Here is a 24282-nt window from a genome sequence, read left to right as displayed (position 1 = left end):
CTTTATATGACCTTTTAATGAAGAAATGGGGAGAGGGAGAGAAATGAAACAGCTACCAATAAACATTCAGACAGAGCACCAAGACATGAGAAAACATACTCAAAAGCTTTAGCAATTAACTTCTAACATGGCAGCAGTTAAAAGGGTTAGTTGAAATTAAAATATTAGAATTGAAGTCAGTTAGTCTAAGTTGAAATTAAAATATTAGAATTGAAGTCAGTTAGTCTATAAGCAATACTACAATTCATTCTACTTAATAAATTCTTTTTTAAAATAATGATTAATTTAAAACATGACTGACAGTTCTGGAAGCAAGAACACTGCTTCCGGTTCTCTTAGTATGTAATAAATTCTATCATCATATCATTAAGTATTCTTTCCTTACCTTTTTAAGATGTCATTTCACTGAAGGCAAGGAATGGGCCGTTGTTTACCAACCACCTAATTCCTGGCACTAACTTTTCAAAAATCTTGACAGCTACCATCACCTTCAGAAAGGAAGCTCACTCTTCTCCCACATTCCTGTGTCCTGTCAACTGACATGGTGAGAACAGGTAGAGGCAGTATTTCTTCCTGTGATGCCTACCATCTCCTGTAACATTCACAGGTGCAGAAGCCTATAAACTGCAGGTGCTCACAGTCTTTGTGTATGTGTGTGTGTATAAATATGTACTTACACATTCATACACACAAACATATATACATATTTAAACTTTAGTCACTCAAGTTAGAGTTAAGATAAAATCTGAAAGCTGTACTTGAAGACAAACTGAATTGTCATCTCATACCTACAAGCCATAATTGCCCTAGTTATGAGACACAGTCAATCACTGGCTTATGTAACTATTTTCACTTTTTCAGAATCAAGTACATTTTGTAAAATGCATCCTATAAACATAATAAAGAGGTTGGCAAACTATGTATGCTCAGGCTAAACCCAGCCCACTGTGTGGTTTTGTAAATAGTGTGGAACACAGTCACATGCATTTATTAATGTATTATCTGTGGCTGTGTTTGTGCTACAAAGGAGTTGAACAGTTTCAAAAGAGGCTGTAATATGGTACACAAAGACTAAAATATGTACTATCTTCACCTTAGAGAAAAAGTCTGCCAACCCCTATTATAATAACAGCAGCTGTGAGCTACCAAGTACCTACTCCAATGCTATGTACTTTATATACATGATCTAAAATTTTGTCAGCAACCATTTTAAGTAGGTATTACCTCTAAATTAGAAATAAAGCAAATTAAAAGTTCTAGATTATTAAAAAGTATAAAAACTGCATGGAAACCTGTTAAAGATGCAGATTCCTAAACCCATCTATAGAAATTCTTGTTCTTAGATGGAACCCAGAAACCTCCATTTTTTCCAAGTACCTTGGGGTGATTCTGGTGCAGAAAGCCAAGAATCAAATACAAGCACTTAATAAAGATATACAAAGCAGGTGCCTGGCTGGCTCAATCAGTGAAGCATGTAGCATGCTAGACCTCGCAGTTGTAAATCCAAGCCCCATGTCAGGTGTAAGAGATTACTTAACGATAATATTTAAAAAAAAAAAATTTAAAATAATTTGTCTAGTATCACCTAGTTCTGTATGTGATTGAGCAAGAATGTAAACTTAAGTGCACCAGTTCCAACATCTACATTCTTTCCAACTTTTTCTTAGTTGTAACTAAGCTCTAATACATCTGCTTTTAAGAGTTACTTAGAAATGTTTAATCTGGTGACAATATAAAAAATCTTATTATGGTTGAAAATTACAGTGGAGACTACAAATTGATCCAGTATAAATTCATGAAGTTTAACTAAAATCTGCACTTCTGAGAAATGAAGGGTCTGAAACATACTACAGAGAGATACTGAGCTTGATGATGTTAAAGCCCATCTCTCAGCTTTCATCTTATTATATTTATATATTTTTAATTCAAGTGGGTACAAAATAGTGAAGTGCTGAACTCAAACCACATGAATGACTTAACAAGTGATAACAAATTAAACACATCTGTGAATATAATATACAACTTACTTATTCTACGTAAAAATTATTTTAATCTCAAAAGACTTCACCCTTAGCTTTTAGATACTGTAACAAGTTAACCAGTTAAGGTAAAGAATTTTTGCAGTTCCTAGTTCTAATTATAATTATCCTCCTTGAGATTGCAGCTGTTAAGTACTAAATCTATAGTCTAAACTTTTTGTTCATTAATAACTAAATTTACAGAGTTTATAATTTCTTAAGCACAAGGAATGCTATGTTCTCCTTATAACTAAAGGCAAATATGTCATACAGTTATATTACTTTAAACAATTAGCTCCTAATTTGAAACACATAATAATACACGGAACAAAGCTTCTGCCACACTCTCATGAGTTTTAGATTCTACTCGAACATTCCAACTGTATTTTCTTAATGCTATGTATCAACTAATCACATAGCAATTGATTCTTTTTTTTTAATGGATGCCATAAAGTCCAAACTTGCCTTCCTAAAAGACACTATAAAACCACTGGTAAGGAAAAACAACAGAACATGTCCATAACTAACACACAAATATAACCACAAAGACAAGAAGAAACAAATGGTGCATAACAGACTTCTTGAAGAAAGGAAAACTCTAAAAAAAATATACAAAATAGTTACATTTGTTGAACTGTGAAATTCATTCTTCTGTGTAGGGAAGAAAAATTAGGCACAAAAATATGATTTAGGTAACTCCTGGTAAAATAAGCAAATGACAATCTTAAAATCTTAGAGTCAAACTGAAACAGAAAGATTCTGTCTGAAAATATGAGAACTTTTCATATCACTGATCAACAGTCTAGATAGGCAACTGATTGAAAATAAAAATGCATTTTTTTAATACCTAAGACAAAGTAATCTGATTTTTTTGGTCCCTTATATTTTAGTTTTATAAACAAGTTTGCTCTGTGAAATGAATATGCAAAAGAAACTTATAAAATAAAAATATGAAGTTAAAATATATTCCAAAGGAAATAACAGATTCTCTTTGATTAACTTGCAGTTAAAAATAAAGCTGAGTGTCCACTTCAACAAGATGAAGTCCCTCATTTGAAATTCCATTATATAGGATGTGTTATTTGGTCTTGCACTGAGCTTAAAAGCTAATACATCGTTTTAATGTATAACTAATACCCTTCTCTGTCTCACAAATGGCATTGAGATTTGGTTACTAGTATATAACATATTCTATACATAACAATTATATATAATTTATGGACAATAAATAATAAAGAACACTGTCAAGTACACCATGGTTTAGGGTACACCTGAAGATTTTTTTTTTAAAAAGTTTCCATACAAAGACTTCACAACATTCAAAATAAAGATGTCAGCTCAATGTATTTTTAAAAAATAGAATCTCTAATCCACACTAAAATATAAAATATAAAATGTATTCAAACATGTTTTTAAGAATACGTGCTTCAATCTACCATCCTTGACAGTGCTCTTTGGTTGATTTTCTTCAAGTTAAAGTTAGTTATAAATATAAACCACCTTTGCATTAGAACAGGAACAACTTAAACTCTATTAAGAATGGTCACAATAGTAATTTCATAGTATTATGACCACTTAATCAAACTGTTTGACTTTAGTATCTTTACAAAAGCACAATTTTGACTGAAAATAGTCTTCCAACTATAATGCCTCTTCTCAAAACTGGTTTCCTTTAAAATGCAAGTTTCATGTTTCAGACTTTTTGAATTAATACTAATAATCCTTCAACCAAAATTGTATTTTCAAATTTCAATTCAGCACTGAAGGGGCATCTACATTTTAGCAACCAAACCTCAAACCACTTTATCCAATAATATAATACAACCAGTGTCTCCTAAATACGGAAACAGAGAATTTGGATACACCAAGATATGAACAATCACAGAAAACATTTCACCAAAAACTATCACTATCTGTACCTCAAAATTACTAAAACTATTTCCAAAGCTTCTTGATTACTACTTTAACAGATATAAATTTCAACAAGTACAAATAACATTTCCTCCATATGTGGCTCTCTCCTTAACATCAAAATATCTAACAAATCAGAATCAACAGGTAATAGAAAATCTGGAGACATATTTGCTTCTAATATTGTTGTCCTTCCTAATACTGAGAAAATTCTGTATTTATTAAGAGCAGTGCAATGTCAGTTGGTTTTTCAATAACCCCAATTACAAGCAGGTCCATTTTCAAACCATGAATTACCAAATAGGTTTCACAGTTAAATTTAAAAACAAAGTCATTTTATCATTTTTCATTTAAAACTCTTAACAAGAACCACAAACTTTCTAAGAAACATATTTTATACAAATATATAAAGAATATATATTCCTAATTTAGCAGTTACCATGACTTTACAACCTAAAAGAAAATCTTTTAAGACTTCATGTTTTTAATCCTTACATCTGAATTAAATTTAGCGGTATAAAGATCAAAGGACCGTTAAAAACATCAAAGAAATCAACTTTACTTACTGCTAAGGTCAGATACCTACCTTGTTTCTCATTGTAGATTATATTCTTACACAATAGGTCATTATGGCAAAGCACAACAGGTGAGCCCAGGTTGGAAAGAATCTCCTTCATCCAAGTCATTTCTTCCTGAAGAATCTGAGAGCTTGGGATATCACTTAAAAACCTTTTAGTTTAAAAAAAAAAAAAAAAGTTATATATTGCTTATATTAATAACTTTTTTCACATTTAAAGACTAACATCTATTTTTAGTGAATTCTTTCCATTCAATTACATAGACTCCTGATTTAAACCAAGCCAATTATTACAAAAGCTGGAATAAAGGAAAATCTTTACTTAATGAACTTAATATGAATAAAACAAACTAAGCAAGTTAAAATGCAGGGCAGTAAAGTAAAAAATCTGTTATTACAAAATTGGAGGAGAAAAGTAATATATATACTTAATAGATAACATTTAGTAAGCACTATTCTAAATGTTTTACATTTGTCTCCAAGACAAAAAAAGTTTAATAAAAAGAAGTTTAAGTATATTATTTAAAGTTACAAGACAGTTTATTAAAGAACTAAAACATCTATTTCAAGCTTTGAAGGGTGAATGCTGTACAAATCAGCTAAATTTACCTATCACAGTCAACAGACAACTACTATTGATATACCTTATCAATTCTATGATAATCATAGACATTATCTATGATAATCATATCATAGAATACTCCATTATCTATTATAGAAACTGTCTCAGAATAGTGAGCCTGGGAAGTATGGTAGGTAGAGTGGCAAACAGGACTGGAGATCATGGCTTTTTAATTCTTCAGTCTTCTGAACTCTTCATTACACTACATGTATATTCATTTGATAAAAGTAAAATGAAACAAAAATATGGTGCCACCACTCATTCCTCAATAGCACCATCTGGCTTTAAAAATTGCTGTTAGTTTATTCTTTCTCTCCTCTTAGCACTGTTTTCTTCATTCTCTCTCAACAGTCTCTCAAATTGCAGCCTTACTTTTCCATTTTACAATATAATAAAGATTCTCTACTAGTGAACTTAACTTTAATGAATTTGCCTATTCAGGTGGTTGCTGCCTGTTATTTTCCCACTACTGTATTCTTCTTTACATACAGCTACCAAAAATAATCCTTATATACTTTTTTCAAGATGGTGTAATGGTTCAAGAATCTATCTGAAAGGTACAGAGTTGACTAGAAGTAACAGAACTGAAAGGACTGAACATGATAATTACAATCATATACAAACAAAAAGGAACAGAATGTGAACAGATTTTTTTAATATTTTAATTGTTTTTAAAGTTTTAGTTTTAGATGATCTATTAGGGCAGGGTGCTTTTTGCATGCTGTTCTACATATGTTGTATATACTAACTCAATTAACCCTCATAAAAACTCTAAAAGGTAAATATACTACTCTTGTTATTTCCATTTTAATTTTGCCTAAGATAACACAGCAGAACTATTTTCTTTTTTTTAGGATTTTATTAATTTATTTGACAGACAGAGATCACAAGTAGGCAGAGAGGCAGGCAGAGAGAGAGGGGAAAGCAGGCTCCCTGCTGAGCAGAGAGCCTGATGCAGGGCTTGATCCCAGGACCTGGAATCATGACCTGAGCCGAAGGCAGAGGCTTTATTAACCCACTGAGCCACCCAGGTGCCCCATCACAGCAGAACTATTAAGTGGCAGAATTAAGGCTTCATCCTAGACAGTCTGGCTCCACAGTCTGGTACTCTTAACCTACACAATACTATACTGCTATATCTCAAAAAGTTGAGAAAATCATACATTCACTACTGTCACCTACTTCTTCATTATTTTTAAATTTTTCAATAAAATAGTTACTTCAAAAGAGAATTTTGTCATTTCCTGGATATCTAGCACAACGGACACATTTGCAGATGTTTGCCTATCCCAGTTAAAAGGGTATACTATTCCTAACAAATTCAGAGTTTGATAAACTACCTACAAATAAAAACATATTCACTGAGTGAATCAAACTAAACTCTGAAATAATAACTCAACAGAGCAATGAATTATAAGAAGTAAAAAGAATTGTGAATTGGAAGAAATAAGTAAAACTCTATAGGTCCTCCCTGTCTCTACTATTCTTAAAATGAAAAATTCCTAAATACAAGAGTTGGGAGTATGTTTTGGATATAAAGGAGAAAATAGAATTCCTAATTTTTGTACCAATAGTAATCACACTATAAAAACATGTTCATATAATTTAGACTCTAAATGCTAATTTATAAATTTTTTAATAAAAAATAATGAAATACCTTACTTGGAACCTGGGGAGTAAGATTTATAAAAGCTGAGTAGGACTCCAGTAATTGAATTTTCAACCTCATTATCTAGGACTTGAATAGTCTCAGTAAACTAAGACAAGCTAAACTTTTTCACACTCTAATATTACTATACTGCCCCAATGCAAATCTCTAGGTCTATTTAAAACAGCTTTGAAAAAAAAAGAATTCTTATAAAAAGGGCTCCATGGCCAACTCATTCTGTGCAAAAAGTACCATTCATAGCAATCACTGTATTTACTTCCAAATAAATGTTCTATATTTGTTTCTTGGCTGGTCACCTCTACCCACTCCCCACCTGTACCCCAGGCTTTTGTAGGGTTTTGTTGTTGTTGTCCTCTTTTGTTTTTGAGTTGGCTGAGGTAGACAGTCATATTAACGTAGTGCCACCTGAGAGTCAAATGAATCAGTGCAAACTTAATCAAATGCAAAGATAGCAACCAAACCAGATTATATATACAAAAACCTTGTAAGCTCTCTCAAAAACTTCATAGCAAAACAAGGTAAAACAATTTCAAATGTAATAGTTAATTTACCTTTTATTAAGGTCTTCATCTGCAAATCCTGTGGGAATGAGAGAGAAATATTTTCCCATCTTTAGCCATAGATTAGATTTGGGAATCCAGCCATTGTGTGCATGGATAGCATGGATTTTAGCAAGCTGACGTGCTATTAGCCTGTTTTAAAACAAAGCAGCATAAAAAGAAAATGTTAAGCATCATAGAGTTCATGTCTATTCATGAGTAAACTTAGTGTGCATTCATTTTATAACATGATTTCATTTTTACCTAATATAAGAGTCAAAATAATTTGTCAAGTCAACTCTCACAAAGGAAAGGCAAGGAAATGTTTAAAATATTAGTAGGAAGAAACACTTACAATTAATTCAGTGAATAAATATTGTGTCCAAAACAGGTTGAGTGTCTGCAAGTAGGGGGGCTATTCTGATTACATAAACAATGGTTAGGACCAAAACACAATTATAAATAATTTCAAAGCCCATATTAGACATTAATCAGGGATACATTTAAAGTTTGAGCCTCGTCAATGAGGTTAAAGGACAAAAGGGGACTAAAGTAAAAAGGTAACTGGGCAGAAAAATGGTTTACAGAAGTTCATTCTTGTAACTGTGTTAAAGACAAATTTCCTGAACAAACATTAAGATTCTATGATGTCAGAATTAATCTTCTTTATTCAACAATAAAATAATTTGAAGCTGTATATACATGTATCCATGCTATCTTTGTATCTGTAGAACCAAGAACAGCAAACATTAACATAAGAATAAGCACACAAAAGAGAAATAAGTTGGATCATGAGGGGGGAATAAGAGATCAATGATATCATAAGGTGAAACAATATTAGAATAATTGGGATCCAAGAAGAAGAAAGAGAGAGGGGAAAGAAGGTATGCTGCAGCAAATTATAGCAGAGAACTTCCCCAATTTGGGGAAGAAAACAGGCATCGAAATCCAGGAAGCCCAGGGAACCCCCTCAAAATCAATAAAAATAAGCCAACACCCCAACATCTAATAGTAAAACTTAACAAATCTCAAAGCAAAGAGAAAATCCTGAAAGCACATTGGGACAAGAGGTCTGTAACCTACAAGGGTAGAAACATTAGATTGTCAGCAGACCTATGCACAGGGACCTGGCAAGCCAGAAGGGATTGGCATGATATATTCAGGGTACTAAATGAGAATTTTATGCTAAGAATACTTTCTTCAGTTAGGCTGTCACTGAAAATAGAAGGAGGGATAAAAAGCTTCCAGGACAAAACAGAAACTAAAAGAATTTGCAATCACCAAACCAGCTCTACAGGAAATATTGAAAGGGGTCCTTCTAAGCAGAGAGAAAGCCCAAAAGTAACATAGACCAGGAAAGAACAGAGACAATATACAGTAACAGTCACCTTATAGGCAATACAATGGCATTAAATTCGTATCTTTCAATAGGTACCCTGAATGTAAATGGACTAAATGCCACAATCAAGACACAGGGTATCAGGTCGGTTAAAAAAAAAGCCAAGACCCACTGATATGCTGTCTGCAAGACATTCATTTTAGATGCAAAGACAGCTCCAGATTTAAAGTGAGGTGGTAAAAAACATTTATCATGCTAACAGATATCCAAAGAAAGCTGGGGTGGCAATCCTTGTATCAGACATTAGATTTTAAACCAAAGACTATAAGAGATGAGGAAGGGCACTATATCATACTTAATGGGTCTATCCATTAAAAAGATCTAACAATTATAAATATTTATGCCCCTAACATGGGAGCAGCCAATTATATAAGCCAATTAATAACAAAATCAAAGAAACATATGGACAATAATACAATAATAGAAGGGGACTTCAACACCAAACCCTCATTGAAATGGACAGATCATTTAAGCAAAAGATCAACAAGAAAATAAGGGCTTTAAATGACACACTGGCCCAGACGGACATCACAGATATATTTAGAACATTCCATTCCCAAGCAACAGAATACACATTCTTCTCTAGTACAAATGGAACATTCTCCAGAACAGATCACAACCTGGGTCATAAATCAGGTCTCAACAGGTACCAAAAGATTAGGTCCCTGCATATTTTCAGACCACAATGCTTTGAAACTGGAACTGAATCACAAGAGAAAAGTTGGAAAGAACTCAAATGCATGGATGCTAAGAGCATCCTACTAAAGAATGAATGGGTCAACCACGAAATTAAAGAAAGAACAATTTTAAAAATTTATGGAAACAAATGAAAATGAGAACACAACTGTTCAAACTCTTTTGGTTTCAGCAAAGGCAATCCTAAGAGGAAAATACAGAGCAATACAAGCCTTTCTCCAGAAACAGGAAAGGTCTCAAATATAGAACCTAACCCTACACCTAAAGGAACTGAAGAAAGAATAGCAATTAAAGCCTAAACCCAGCAGTTAAAAAGAAATAATAAAGATCAGAGCAGAAGTCAATGAACCAGAAACCAAAACAACAGTAGGACATGAAACTAGGAGGAGGTTCTTTGAAAGAATTAGTGAGACTGATAAACCCCTGGCCAGACTTATCAAAAAGAAAAAAGAAAGGACCCAAAGTAATAAAATCATGAATGAAAGAGGAGAGATCACAACCAACACCAAAGAAATACAAACAATTACAAAAACATATTATGAGCAACTATACACCGGCAAATTAGACAATCTGGAAGAAATGGATGCATTCCTAGAGACATATAAACTACCAAAACTGAACCAGGAAGAAAAAGAAAACCTAAACAGACCCATAACCAGCAAAGAAATTAAAGCAGTAATCAAAAATCTCCCACAAACAAGAGCCCAGGGCCAGATGGCTCCCCAGGGGAATTCTATCAAACATTTAAAGAAATAATACCTATTTTTCTGAAACTGTTCCAAAAAATAGAAATGGAAGGAACACTTCCAAACTCATTTTATGAGGCCAGCGTTACCTTGATCCCAAAACCAAAGACCCCACCAAAAAGGAGAATTACAGAATTATAGACCAATTACAGACCCATGCTAATGAACATGGATGCAAAAATTCTCACCAAAATACTAGCCAATAGGATCCAACAGTACATTAAAAGGATTAATCACCAGACCAAATGGGATTTATTCCTGGTCTGCAAGATTGGTTCAATATCCACAAATCAATGTGATACACTACATTAATAAAAGAAAGGACAAGAACCATATGATACTCTCAACAGATGCAGAAAAAGCATTTGACAAAGTACAGCATCCTTTCTTAATTAAAACTCTTCACACTCTAAGGATAGAGAGTATATACCTCAATATCAAAAAAAGCCATCTATGAAAAACCCACAGCAAATATCATTCTCAATAGGGAAAAAGTGAGAGCTTTTCCCCTAAGTTCAGGAACATGGCAGGGATGACTACTATCACCACTGCTATTCAACATTGTACTAGAAGTCCTAGCCTTAGCAATCAGACAAAAAAAGAAATAAAAGGCACATGAATCAGCAAAGAAGTAGTCACACTCTCACTCTTTGCAGATGATATGATACTTTATGTGGAAAACCCAAAAGTCTCCACCCCAAAACTGCTAGAACTTATACAGGAATTCAGTAAAGAGGCAGGATATAAAATCAATGCATAGAAGTCAGGCTCTCTGCTCAGCGGGAAGCCTGCTTCCCCCTCTCTCTCTGCCTGCCTCTCTGCCTACTTGTGGTCTCTGTCTGTCAAATAAATAAATGAAATCTTTAGAAATCAGTTGCATTTCTATAAATCAACAAAAAGACAGAAGAAAAAGAAATAAGGAGTCAATACCATTTACAATTGCACCCAAAACCATAAGATACCTAGGAATAAATCTAAACAAAGAGGCAAAGGATCTGTACGCAAAAAACAACAAAGTACTCAGGAAAGAAACCGAGGAACACACAAAGAAATGGAAAAATGTTCCATGCTCATGGACTAGAAGAACAAATATTGTGAAAATGTCTATGCTACCTGGAGCAATCTACATATTCAATGCAATCCCTATCAAAATACCATCATTTTTTTTTTCCACAGAAATGGAACAAATAATCCTAAAATTTGTATGGAACCAGAATAGACCCCGAATAACTAGAGGAATGTTGAAAAAGAAAACCAAAGTCGGTGGCATCATAATTTGGAACTTCAAGCTCTATTACAAAGCTATAATCAACAAGACAGCACGGTCCTGGCCCAAAAACAGACACATAAATCAATGGAACAGAACAGAGAACTCAGAAATGAACTCTCAACTCTATGGTCAACTACTGTTCGACAAAGCAGGAAAGAATGTCAATGGAAAAAAAACAGTCTCTTCAACAAATGGTGTCAGGAAAACTGGACAGCCACATGCAGAAGAATGAAACTGAACCATTTCCTTATACCACACACAAAAATAGACTCAAAAATGGATGAAAGACCTCAATGTGAGACAGGAATCCATCAAAATCCTTGAGGAGAACATAGGCAGCAACCTCTTTGACCTCAGCCACAGCAACTTTTTCCTAGGAACATCGCCAAAGGCAAGGGAAGCAAGGGCAAAAATGAACTATTGGGACTTCATCAAGATGTAAAGGTTTTGCACACCAAAGGAAATAGTCAACAAAACAAAAAGACAACTGACAGAATGGGAGAAGATATTTGCAAATGACATATCAGATAAATGGCCAGTATCCAAAATCCATAAAGAATTTATCAGACTCAACACCCAAAGAACAAATAATCCAATCAAGAAATAGGTAGAAGACATGAACACACATTTCTGTAAAGAAGACATCCAAATGGCCAAAAGACACATGAAAAAGTGCTCAACTCGGCATCAGGGAAACACAAATCAAAACCGCAATGACATACCACCTCACACCAGTCAGAATGACTAAAATTAACAAGTCAGGAAACGGACAGGTGTTGGCAAGGATGCAAAGAAAGGGGAACCCTCCTACACTGTTGATGGGAATGAAAGCTGGCACAGCCACTCTGGACACCATATGGAGGTTCCACAAAAAGATAAAAATAGAGCTACCCTAACAACCGAGCAATTGCACTACTGGGTATTTACCCTAAAGAATCAAATGTAGTGATCCAAAGAAGCACATGCACCCCAGTGTTTATATACCAGCAATGTCTACAATAGCCAAACTATGGAAAAAGCCCATATGTCCATCAACAGATGAATGGGTAAAGAAGATGTGGCATATATATACAATGGACTACCTCTCAGCCATCAAAAAAAAAAACAAAAACAAAAACAAAAACACCTTGCCATTTGCAACAACGTAAATGGAACTGTAGGGTATTGTGCTAAGCGAAAAAGTCAATCAGAGAAAGACTATCATATGATCTCACTCATATGTGGAACTTAAAAAACAAAAGGAGCATAAGAAAAGAGAGGAAAAGATGAAAACAAGAAGAAATCAAAGAGGGAGACAAACCATAAGAGACTCTTAATCATAGGAAACAAACTGAAGGTTGCTGGGGAAGAGGGGGCATGGGGATGGGGTCGCTGGGTGATGGGCATTAAGGAGGGCACACGATGTAAAGAGCACTGGGTACTATTTAAGAGTGATGTATCACTGACCTCTACCTCAGAAACCAGTAACACATTATATGTTAGTTAACTGAATCTCAATTTTTAAAAAACTTGCCCCCCTAAAAAAATAATAAATAAGGCTTCACTGCACTAACATCCAAGGCAAATGCTACTTTAAAATCCCATCCTCAGTAAAGCAAAACATTTAAAAATTTCAACACTTCAGAGAATTTTCTTAAATATCCAGTAATACTAACTGTCCCCACTCTTGGAGGCTTTTAAAAAATTAAGAGCAAGGGGCACCTTGGTGGCTCAGTTGGTTAAGCAGCTGCCTTCGGCTCAGGTCATGATCCCAGGATCCTGGGATCAAGCCCCATGCTAGACTCCCTGCTCCCCACAACCCCTGTGTTATCTCTCTCCCCCAGATAAATAAATTCTTAAAAAAAAAATTTAAGAGCATTGTTAACAATAACAAGAATTTTTTAACTGAAAAATAATCCCTAATCCTACCACTCCAATAGTTTACTTCATCTTTACATACACCCTTTGGATTTTCACATAAGCCAATTATTGTGATTATAGCCACAGTTCAGCAATTAAGCTGGTTTCTTCCATCTTAACCCTGCATCAGCCATTCTGCGTATTTTAGACAATAATCAAAATTATCATTTCAACAAGTAGCATAGTATTTGTGCTGATATGCCTTGGTTATATCTGAATATAAGCACTGTCATGACATAAACATATAACTTTTATGAATTATTATATATTGCCCTATTAATTTCTAAGAGAATATTACCAGTATTACTTGTAACTCACAATGTACCAGTTACACTACAATACAATCCAGCACTGGAAGTCAGTGTTTTCTACTTATGCTTTTTGATAAATGTGCAATAATTAATTTTAAACTGCATTTTGTCCTATTATATCTGTTGCTGGGTGGTTTTTAATTAAACTGCAGACAGGATTCCTAGCAAAAGGCAAGTTTTAAAGAAATACCAGATGAGAAAATCCCTAAACTGTGAATTTTTAAAAATTTTCTGAATATCTCTGTGGAGCTTGATTGCCACAGAAAAGTTCAAATAAAACACGTCATGATAAATTTCCTTAAGCTGAATTACTCGCTAATCGTTAACCTGGTGGTCTTTATCATACCATTCCCTCACTGCCTCTTCCATATGCTCTGCCTCTTCCTTTAAACTCCAGTTCAAATGTGATCTCAGTGGAACACTGCCTAACTTCCCACAGTTACTTTTTTTGAAAACCTTTTCTGTTCTTCTGTGTATACTATTTGCTTACTTTTTTCCAAGATTATTGTCTGTCACACACTGCAAATTACTTGGAAGGAAGGCAGGGACTACCTGAATTCTTTTTCTTTCCCTAGACTAAACATAAATACATGTCAGATTTTTAATAGTCAAAGCAGATACTCTAGAAAAATCATAACACAGGCAAGTAGCTATGTCTGAATGAACCATAGCAAAAGAGCACTGTGGACTTTGATCTAAGGCTCAATCAACATTTACTGTTGGCTGTGTATCAGTTCACCTAATAACAATGGCTCAAAATGTGATACCTAACTAATCCAAAATTAGTAATAAGCCCTATAAATTGATAAATGAAAGACCCTTTTTATCATAAATATATGAAATTCATTTTTTAAATTTTTAAAAATTTTTAAAGATTTTATTTGACAGAGATCACAAGTAGGCAGAGAGGCAGGCAGAGAGGGCAGGGTGGGGGGAAGCAGCTCCCTGCTGAACAGAGAGCACTATGCAGGGCTCCATCCCAGGACCCTGGGATCATGACCTGAGCCGAAAGCAGAGGCTTTAACCCACTGAGCCACCCTGGCACCCCAAAATTCATTTTTTAAAGGAGAAAAGCTAAATATATAAAGCACATTATCCTATATTTACATCCCTAACCTCTTCTTGGGGCTCTATAATTATCATTCATTCAATTGCTTACTTGATATTTCTTTAAAAAATACTTCACTGTACATACTCAAAAATAATAAAACATTCCTTTTGAAATCATTTATAATTTACCTATTTTATTAATATGCCCTTCCTTCAATGAGTTCCTTCTGTATTTTGTTTTATAGTAATTAGCAAAACTGTATGAACATTTTACTATCCCATGAGAATGACATTACCTGAAATAAATTTAATTGCAAAATAAATAGCCAGTATTAACTACTCATAGTGTCAACTAACTATATCCTTACTATCATCTTTTTTTCCTTCCTTTCTCAAACTCTATTCTGCTTTTTTTCCAAAATTGTGAGTCAACTCCGTGTATCATTCATTTCAAGCCAATTATAACAGAACTTAATTAAAACTATTGCTATTTGGTCTCTAACAGCATTTTTTTTAAATGAAAGGTGTATATGCCTGTATTAGTATCATATACTCTAAATAAGTAGATCTAACAAAGTATAGGAAAAGGCTACTTGTAGTGACTTTTTAGAGCAGTTTTAGGTTCACAGCAAAATTGAGGGGAAGATTCAGAGATTTCCCAAATTCCCCCTATCCAACACTAGCATCACCTCCTCCATTATCAACACCAGAGCAGTGCATTTGTTGCAACTGAAGAACACACACTGACACCCAAAGTCCATAGTTTACATCAGGGTACACACTTAGTGGTGTACATTCTATGGGTCTGAACAAATTTATGACAGGTATCCACCATAAAGTATCATACAGACATTTTCACTGCCCTAAAAATCCTGTTTCACCTATTCTCCTATTCACCTCCTTCCCCACTAACCCTTAGCAATCACTGATCTTTTTAGTGTCTCCACAGTTTTATCTTTTTCTGAATATCATATAGTTAATTTAATGCAAACAAGTTTATGACATGGTATCAAATACCAAAGTGAGCCTTACCAAAATTTCACTGTTCTTGATCAAATACTGTTAATTATTCGGGCACCTGGGTGGCTCAGTCAGTTAAGCATCCAACTCTTGATTTCAGCTCAGGTTATGATCTCAGGGTTGTGAGATTGAGTCCTGTGTGGGGCTCCACGCTCAGCAGCAATTCTGCTTGAGATTCTGTCTTTCCCGCTCCCTCTCCACTGTCCCTTCCCCATCTCACGCTCTTACTCCCCCTCTCTAAAATAAATAAACCTTTAAAAAAAAATTCAAAAAATACTATAATTATTCTTTGTACTTAAGATTATTTAAAATCAATTATGTAAACCTTTCCTTTTAAAACAGAAATTCTATAGTAAGCTTAATGACAATTATTTAATTATATAAAATGATCACAAGTCAATAAATGGGAGAAAGTCTGCATTTATTTTCTTCTTGAGTCTTTTCACTTCAATCCTACAAATTTTCATAATGTTATTTTTTTATGTGATTAACAAAGGCCTTACTATTTTCCTTTATATTTTATGAGCTTTTCCCAGTAAGTAAAAAGATACTCATTAGTATCTTTAGGATATACTTTTACTAGCCACGTGACCTTTGGCAAATTACTTAAAATCTTTGTACCTTATTTTTCTCATCTATTAAAATAGGATCTTAATATTACCTATACCCTGGGATTATTGTGAGTTGAATTTATTAATACACAATAGGTAAGTTTTGGAGCACCTGGCTGGCTCAGTCGTGTAGCATGCAACTCTTGATATCAGGGTCATGAGTTCAAGCCCCACACTGAGCATAGTTTACTTAATAAGAAAATATTAAAAAACATATATAGAAATGCCTGGGTGGGTCAGTCGGTTGAGTGTCTGACTCTTGGTTTTGGCTCAGGTCACGATCTCAGGATTGTGAGATGGAGCTCCACTTCAGGCTCCATGCTCAGTAGGGAGTCTACCTGGCATTCTCTCTCTCCCTCTCCCTTTGCCCCTCCCCTCCAATCTCTCTCTCTAAAATAAACCTTTAAAAACAAATACACACATACACACACACAAAGAGGTATTTAGAAGAGTGTCCAGTTCATATTCAGTGCTGAATCAATATTAGCCTCCATCACTTTAATATATTATTTCTCTAATAAGAATTGTTAACATACCTATTTCCACTTTTTTAGTATCAATTAAAAATAAAACCTTGACTTTTTAAATTTTTTAATAAAAGCATGCACCTTTTTTTTTTTAAGATTTTACTTATTTATTTGAGAGAGGTGGGGTGGGGGAGCATGCGTGCGTGAGCATAAGCCAGGGAGAAAGGCAGATGGATAAGGAGAAGCAGACTTCCCGCTGAGCAGGAAGCTCAATGCCAGACTTGATTCCAGAACCCTGGGATCATGACCTGAGCTGGAGGCAACCACATAACTAACTGAGCCAGCCACGCAGGAACCCCAGCTTTCTTTTCTTTTTTTAAGATTTATTTATTTGAGAGACAGCAAGCACATGAGTTCGGGGGAGGAGCAGAGAGAGAAAGTCTTCAAGCAGATTCCCCTGAGTGTGAAGCCCAATGCAGGGCTAGATCCCATGACTTATGAGATTATTACCTTAGCTGAAACCAAGAGTCAGACGCTTAACCAACTGAGCCATCCAGGTGCTCCTAAAATCTTGACTTTTTAACATAAAATGGTTTCTCAGAGGAAGTTAAAATAAAAACCAAATCAAGGGACAACTCATGGGTAGTAATTACCCAAAATCACTTAGTTAAGAAAGATTCCGAAATCTCATCTATGTTCAGAGGTAAAGAGCTTCAAGACTGGTTAGTTTTGTCTGTCATAAACAAGAAGGGGGGTTTAGTGATGGCAATAATTACTTGCTATGCTACATCTATATGCTGCTAAGGTTCACCTTAAGGAATACTACAGAATATGTTATAATAAACAGTACATAACAGCAAAAAAGTCTATGAATTTTAAAATTCAGAAAATATGCTTCTACAAGCACAATAAAGGATGCCCAGGTGGCTCAGTGGGGTATGCGTCTGCCTTTGGCTCACGTCATGAACCCAGGGTCCTGGGATGGAGCCCCACATCAGACTTCCTGCTCAGTGGAGAGTTTGCTTCTCCCTCTCTCCATGCTTGTGCTTGCACACTCTCTCTCCCTCAAACAAATAAAATCTTTAAATAAATAATAAAAGCATAATAAAGTCAACTGATTAGTAATATCCTAGTAATATCTATAATTTGCCTAAATACTTTAATACCTTAATGTCCAAGTTATTGTAAGATCTGCCTAAGTCAAATAAAATGTGAAAAGTCTTTAGGAAAAAAAAATTGTAATAACTATAAAAGCTAACATTTACATAGTGTTTAACATACGCCAGGCCTTGTTCTAAACTTTTTACATATACTAACAACTTTAATCCTTCCAACAACCCTAGAAGTAGGTGCTATTATTATTCTCATTTTTTAGATAAGGAAACTGAGGCACAAAATGTTTAAGGGCTATGCCCAAATTCACATAGCCCGTAAATCTGAAGCAGTCTGGTTCCACTGTGTGTCCTTCGTGATGAAGATATAATGCCATATATAGAATTTCACAAGGCTTTAGATTCCATAACGTTCCACAATCACTCAAAGAGAAAAAAACCTGCCCTAGGCATCCAGTTTTCATCATGAGGCTACAAAGTAAATAGAAAGGAGAAATCTGAATGCGAAACTCTGACCAACAAATAGTAACCACTGGATAGTTCTTTCAACTGAAAGCTAAAATTTGGTGTGTTAAAGACAGTTTAGGAATATCAACGTCAAATCCATGTAAGTATGGGTTTTACAAAGGCAGTTAAGACTGCTACACCAGTAAAGGTGGTATTACCCTTAAGCAACTTTCTTCTTACATCTTTTGGACACTGACTCTTAAAACTAGTATTCTTCTTCCTGCTTTAGTTACCAAGAAGCTAATATGGCCCTTCTCTAACAACCTTATGGAATATACTTCTTGTATCTGAATCTAACTCCAGCTTTTCCTTTGGCCTAATTTCATCTAATCACTTTTAATCCTGTTATATATATGTATCTCAAACATCTCAAACCATCTGCCTACCACTAAGGTCATGATACCAGGGTCCTGGGATTGAACCCCATGTGTGGCTCCCTGCTCAGCTGGGGAGTCTGCTGCTCCCTCCCCGCTCTGTCTCTGCTCATGTGCTCGCTCACTCTCTCTCTCTCTCTCTCTCTCTCTCCCCGTCATTCTCTCTCTCAAATAAATAAAATATTAAAAAAAAAAAGGCTGAGAATTTATAAATGAATCTGATATACACAAAACTAAAGACCACAAAAAATTGTGACCCAAAAGAAAAAACATATTATCTATTAATCAGAGTTCTTCAATACATTCTCAACAGTACACTCACGTAAGGGAAGAGACTCTTACCTGGGTAAAAACTGGGGTTTGAGTAGATAGATTTCTATGCCAAAATATTTTAAAATATTATTTGAAACCAGTTTAAAATAGGCAAATACTGAGGCACCTGGGTGGCTCAGTGGGTTAGGCCTCTGCCTTCGGCCCAGGTCTGGTCTCAAGGTCCTGGGATTGAGCCCCGCATCGGGCTCTCTGCTCAGCAGGGAGCCTGCTTCCCCCCCCCCCCCGCCCCGCCTGCTGCTCTACCTACTTGTGATCTCTCTGTGTCAAATAAATAAATAAAATCTTTAAAAAAAAAAAAGGTAAATACTGGGCCATTTCATTTTCATCAGTTAATGAAGCAACTCTTAAAATATGGTCCAGGCTCTCTCTCTCTCTCAAATAAATAAACATATTTAAAAGAAGAAGAAAGAAAGAAAGAATGAGAGAAAGAAAGAAAAGAGAAGAGAAGAGGGGGGGCCTGGGGCCTGGGTGGCTTAGTCGTTAAGCAACTGCCTTCGGCTCAGGTCCTGATCCCAGGGCCGATGGACCCCTCCATCAGGCTCCCCGCTCTGTGGGGAGTCTGCTTCTCTCTCCCTAACCCTCTGCCCCTCCCCCTGCTCATGCTCACAATTGCTCTCTCTCTTTCTCAAGTAAATAAATAAAATTTTAAAAAATATATATGATCCAGGAACCCTAGAGATTCAAACACTTGGTTTAAGTTTAACTCAAAACTTCAGGTTTATGAAATTAAAACTACTTTCATAAAATACTATTTACCTTTTTCACTCTAATTCTCTCATGAGTAAATGCTGTAGTTTTCAAGAAGCTACATGAAGTGGTGTGATAACGTTATCACCCTGACAGCTAACAATGTGTGCTTGATATTTTTGTACTCAAAAAAAGTTGTTTTCATTTCTAACATGGTAAATACTGATAGGTAAAACTCACAGAAACTCTTTCAGTCTTCAATAACCTTTAAGAGTTATAAATGGGTCTTAAGAAAAAAATACTTAAGAACTTTTGCAGTTTTCAAATTAAGCTCATACACTAATTTTTAAGAGCAGAAAAAGAACTGTAATTGAACAAATGATCTAGCATATTCAAGAAATTATTCTTACAGAAAACATAATGTACTGAATTAAAGTTTAATAAAAAGACATAACACACTAAATTAAATAACAAGTTTAAAAAGTAACAGTGTTAACAGAATTTAAAGAATCTTAGTAAGCAGAAACTCTGAAAATACAAGCAACTGGCTTACAAAAGTTAGCAATGAGAAATGTGTAATTCTTTAGTCCAAGTACTAGTTTAAAAAATTAAGGGGACCACTTCACAGCAGTCAGAATGGCTAAAATTAACAAGTCAGGGAAACAACAAATGTTGGAAAGGATGTGGAGAGAATGGAACTTTCTCACAGTGCTGGTGGGAATGCAAACTAGAGCAAAAAAACAATATACAGATTCTTCATAAAGGTAAAAATAGAGCTGCCCTATGACCCAGAAATTGCACTACTGGGTATTTACCCCACAGGTAAAATGTAGGTGATCTGAGGAGGCACCTGCACCCCAATGTTTATAGTAGCAATGTCCACAACAGCCCAACTATGGAACGAGCCCCGATGTCCATCGACAGATGAAAGGATAAAGAAGATGTGGTACTCACACACACACACACACACACACACACATACAATGGAATATTACTCAGCCATCAAAAAAGCAGAGGGGGCGCCTAGGTGGCTCAGTCGGTTAAGCAACTGCCTTCGGCTAGGGTCATGATCCCAGGTTCCTGGGATCAAGCCCCACATCAGGATCCTTGCTCAGCGGGAGCCTGCTTCTCCCTCCCTCTCTCTGCATGCTGCTCCCCCTGTTGTGCGCTCACACATGTGCATGCTCTCTGTCAAATAAATAAGTAAATAATTTTTTTAAAAATGAAATCTTGCCATCTGCAAAGACATGGATGGAACTAGAGGATATTAGGCTAAGCAGAATTAAGTCAATCAGAACAAGATAATTTTATGATCTCACTCATTTGTGGAATTAAGAAACAAACAGAGGAACATAGGGGAAGGCAGCAAAAAATAAAACAAGATGAAACCAGAGAGGGAGACAAACCATAAGAGACAACTTAATTACAGGAAACAAACTGAGGGTGGCTGGAGAGGAGGGGGTAGGAAACAGGGTCACTGGGTGATAGGCATTAAGGAAGGCATTACGATGTAATGAGCACTGGGTGTTATATACAAATGATGAATCACTGAACTCTACCTCTGAAATTAATAATACACCATATGTTAATTAACGGAATTAAGATTTTAAAAAACAAAATAAAGTAAAATAAATAATTAATTGATTAAGGGGAAGCCTTGACACTCTGAAGACTAATCCAAAACCACATCTCACAGTCTTTTTTTTGCAGTCAACGATGAAAGAGCAAACAGGATTTTTTTCTTCAACAAAACCAAAACAGAACCCTAACTAAAGAAAGTTTCTAATATAACCAAATAGTTGCTCAAAGGAAGAAAAGGCAGTTTTAAAAAATAATTTCTTTAGCATACTTAACACTCTTATTTTTCAAAAAAGAAAAATTATTTAGAAAAAGAAATGTACCTGAAAATGGCAGGGTTGCAGACATGCTTTGGATCCAATGCTTCTCCCTGTATAAATTCATAGCATAGTCCATTATTGAAGGTACAGTAGAGTTGTGGTGCACAACCATGAGCCTGCAACACTCGGAAACTCTTCACTTCCTCATCTCGATCAACTAACAACTCAGTCTTATTGCCATAAATTCGCACCAGGACTACATCCTCCATTGTATTACTCACATAACAGCCAATAAGTTTATTTGTGATTCCATCTGTGAAAAGCTGCCAAAAAAAAAAAAGAAAAGGAAAGGAAAGAAAAGAAAAAATGAGGGAAAAAGCAATTATTTAACGAATGAAACAGCAGATAGATTAAAATAATTAAGTACTAATTAAAAGTATCTACTTTTTAACATAAAAAACTTTTAAATACAATTTTATCTAACATGTCTATAATTTTAATTCTAGATATAAAGATAAAGGAATGCTATAATTCCTATAACATTATATCTTTCTTGATCCAAAAGTGTTAATTATTCAATCTTCAGTACTTCCACACAATGTTTTGATACCTATTATATCTCAAAGTATGCTTGTACTGCAATCATTGCAAATGTGTGCATATACACACACACACACAATTTCTCCTATGTCTAATAAATTCAAAAGTCTCTGAAGACAGAGACACTGCTCTCCTCCAGCATGGCATATAACATATAAAAGATCTTTAATACTGTTTACAAGTGTATACACAAATATACAAATATAAATCTACCATAAGTTACACATTGTGGTAAATCTCCAACTTCTAAAATTTAATTTTAAATGTTAATTTTAAGGGTTACTTAATACAACATGCATTAGAAATTGTTTTTAAGCATTCAGATTATAATTCAAACTTGAATGCTATGGCTAAAAATGCACAACCCTAATTAGAGGAAGTGAGAGGTTAAGTAGAGATTTCTACAATAGTTTCTAAAAGGGACTTTTGGGACTTTTCAAGAGCTTAAGTCAAAAATTTCAAGTTCTTTTTTTATATCTGAGCACAAATGGTACCTTTAAAAAGCAAACAGATATTAGCAGTATTAGTTCAAATCCACTCAAAAAGTGCAACTTTCATTTTCCTCTGATACTAAAATTAATTTTTCTATTTGCTCAATTATAATCTAAAGCTTTTGGAGGCTCTCAGGTGGAATGAAGGGATAAAAGTGTAACCAAGAGTTAACGAAATTTTTTTCCCAAGAAAACTGGCAAAAAGCAAAAGGAAAAAGGGCCAAAGAGTAAATTTTAAATGAACACATATTTACCTAATGCCTGAGAAAGAATATAAATGTTTCTCTTTCAAGAAGATTATTGTAATGATAAATGACACTGGAAAAGGCTTTACATCTTCAGATGAAAATTTTAAAGGTATTTCTTAAGGTAATACTAGTTACTAGTTACTAGTTTTTATATAAATTTCTTTATTGTATACAAGACTTGACTATTACTGACTACCTTACCCAATGTAGGTAAATTGTATGAGCTAATGTAAAGAGACTTATTTTAAATATCTACTTTTTCAGGTATGCAGAGATACAAGTATCCCTTTCCACCTAGATTTCACAAAAATAGTATACAGCATTGACGAGAAGTATATTCACTTAAACTAAATGTTAATCATTTTATTAAAAACTGTGTTGAAAAGCATGTTGTTTATTACAAAGCCGTGTCAATTTACACAAGTTATTCTGTAACTTTTTCAGATGTCATGTACAGATAAAATATTTCAATTTACTGTAACAAAGATTGAGAAACTAATCCTAACATCCTCTATTGTACAACAGCCACATACTTCCAGTGAAATGACAGTCACAATAAATCCTTTAGAGTAAAAACAAACACACGAATAATAAAACTTCGCATCTATAAAAATATTTTATGTATAAATAAGGGATAAAAACACCTGCAAAGATATTCAACAAAACTTTAGGAAAATTAAATCTTGGTTTTTTTCTTTTGTTTCTCTAATTTAAACTTTTTTTTTTTTTTTTTTGGCTTATGTATTTTTTCTCACTTTCTTTTTCCTGCAATGAGGCCCAAAAGTGAGGAACTGACCAGGCCTACACAGTACGGCCTTGTGGTTCTGCTGAACATAAATAATTTTACACAACACCAACATCAGATGAGGCCACTCTGACCACAATGGACCAAGACAAAAACAAAGGCACTTTGTAATCATGTCTGAACATAGACAAAATTAAAAAAATTTTCAAGACACAAAAATGACTAAATATCCCCCTATTTGGGTTAATATGAATGACTGCTGTTCCTTTTCCAGCCACAGCTCTGACCCTGCTTCATTCCTTCGGTCTTCTAGGTAAGATTAAGATATCAGTCACAGACTTAGCCCACTTTCTTCCTGACAGCTCCCAATCCAGAGGAAAGCCTGCTTCCTTGAACACTCTCCCAAATCAGCAAACCAAATTCTATATTAAGTCCCTTCTAACACCTACTTACTAAGAGCCCTACCATTCTGAGCAATATACATTCTCTCTTAAACCCAACTTGTTCACCTATCAGTGTGTTCCTGATGGTCTGTCACTGGC

At 34.7% G+C, this 24282-nt stretch overlaps 1 protein-coding gene across 1 annotated transcript in view; it reads right to left on the bottom strand.

The window, feature by feature from the left end:
* Nucleotides 1-24282, bottom strand: part of LOC111159948 (ethanolamine kinase 1) — a 67657-nt gene that overhangs the window by 23187 nt on the left and 20188 nt on the right. Inside the window, 3 exon segments of the mRNA XM_022522653.1 lie at nt 4516-4658; nt 7349-7489; nt 21720-21979. Coding sequence (XP_022378361.1) covers nt 4516-4658; nt 7349-7489; nt 21720-21979 — 544 coding nt within the window.

Source organism: Enhydra lutris, unplaced genomic scaffold, assembly GCF_002288905.1.
Source record: "Enhydra lutris kenyoni isolate GAN:26980312 unplaced genomic scaffold, ASM228890v2 scaffoldscaffold72, whole genome shotgun sequence".
In the NCBI taxonomy this organism is placed as follows: domain Eukaryota; kingdom Metazoa; phylum Chordata; class Mammalia; order Carnivora; family Mustelidae; genus Enhydra; species Enhydra lutris.
The sequence above is the reverse complement of the archived record's forward strand: the minus strand, read 5'-3'. Positions and strand labels throughout refer to the sequence as shown.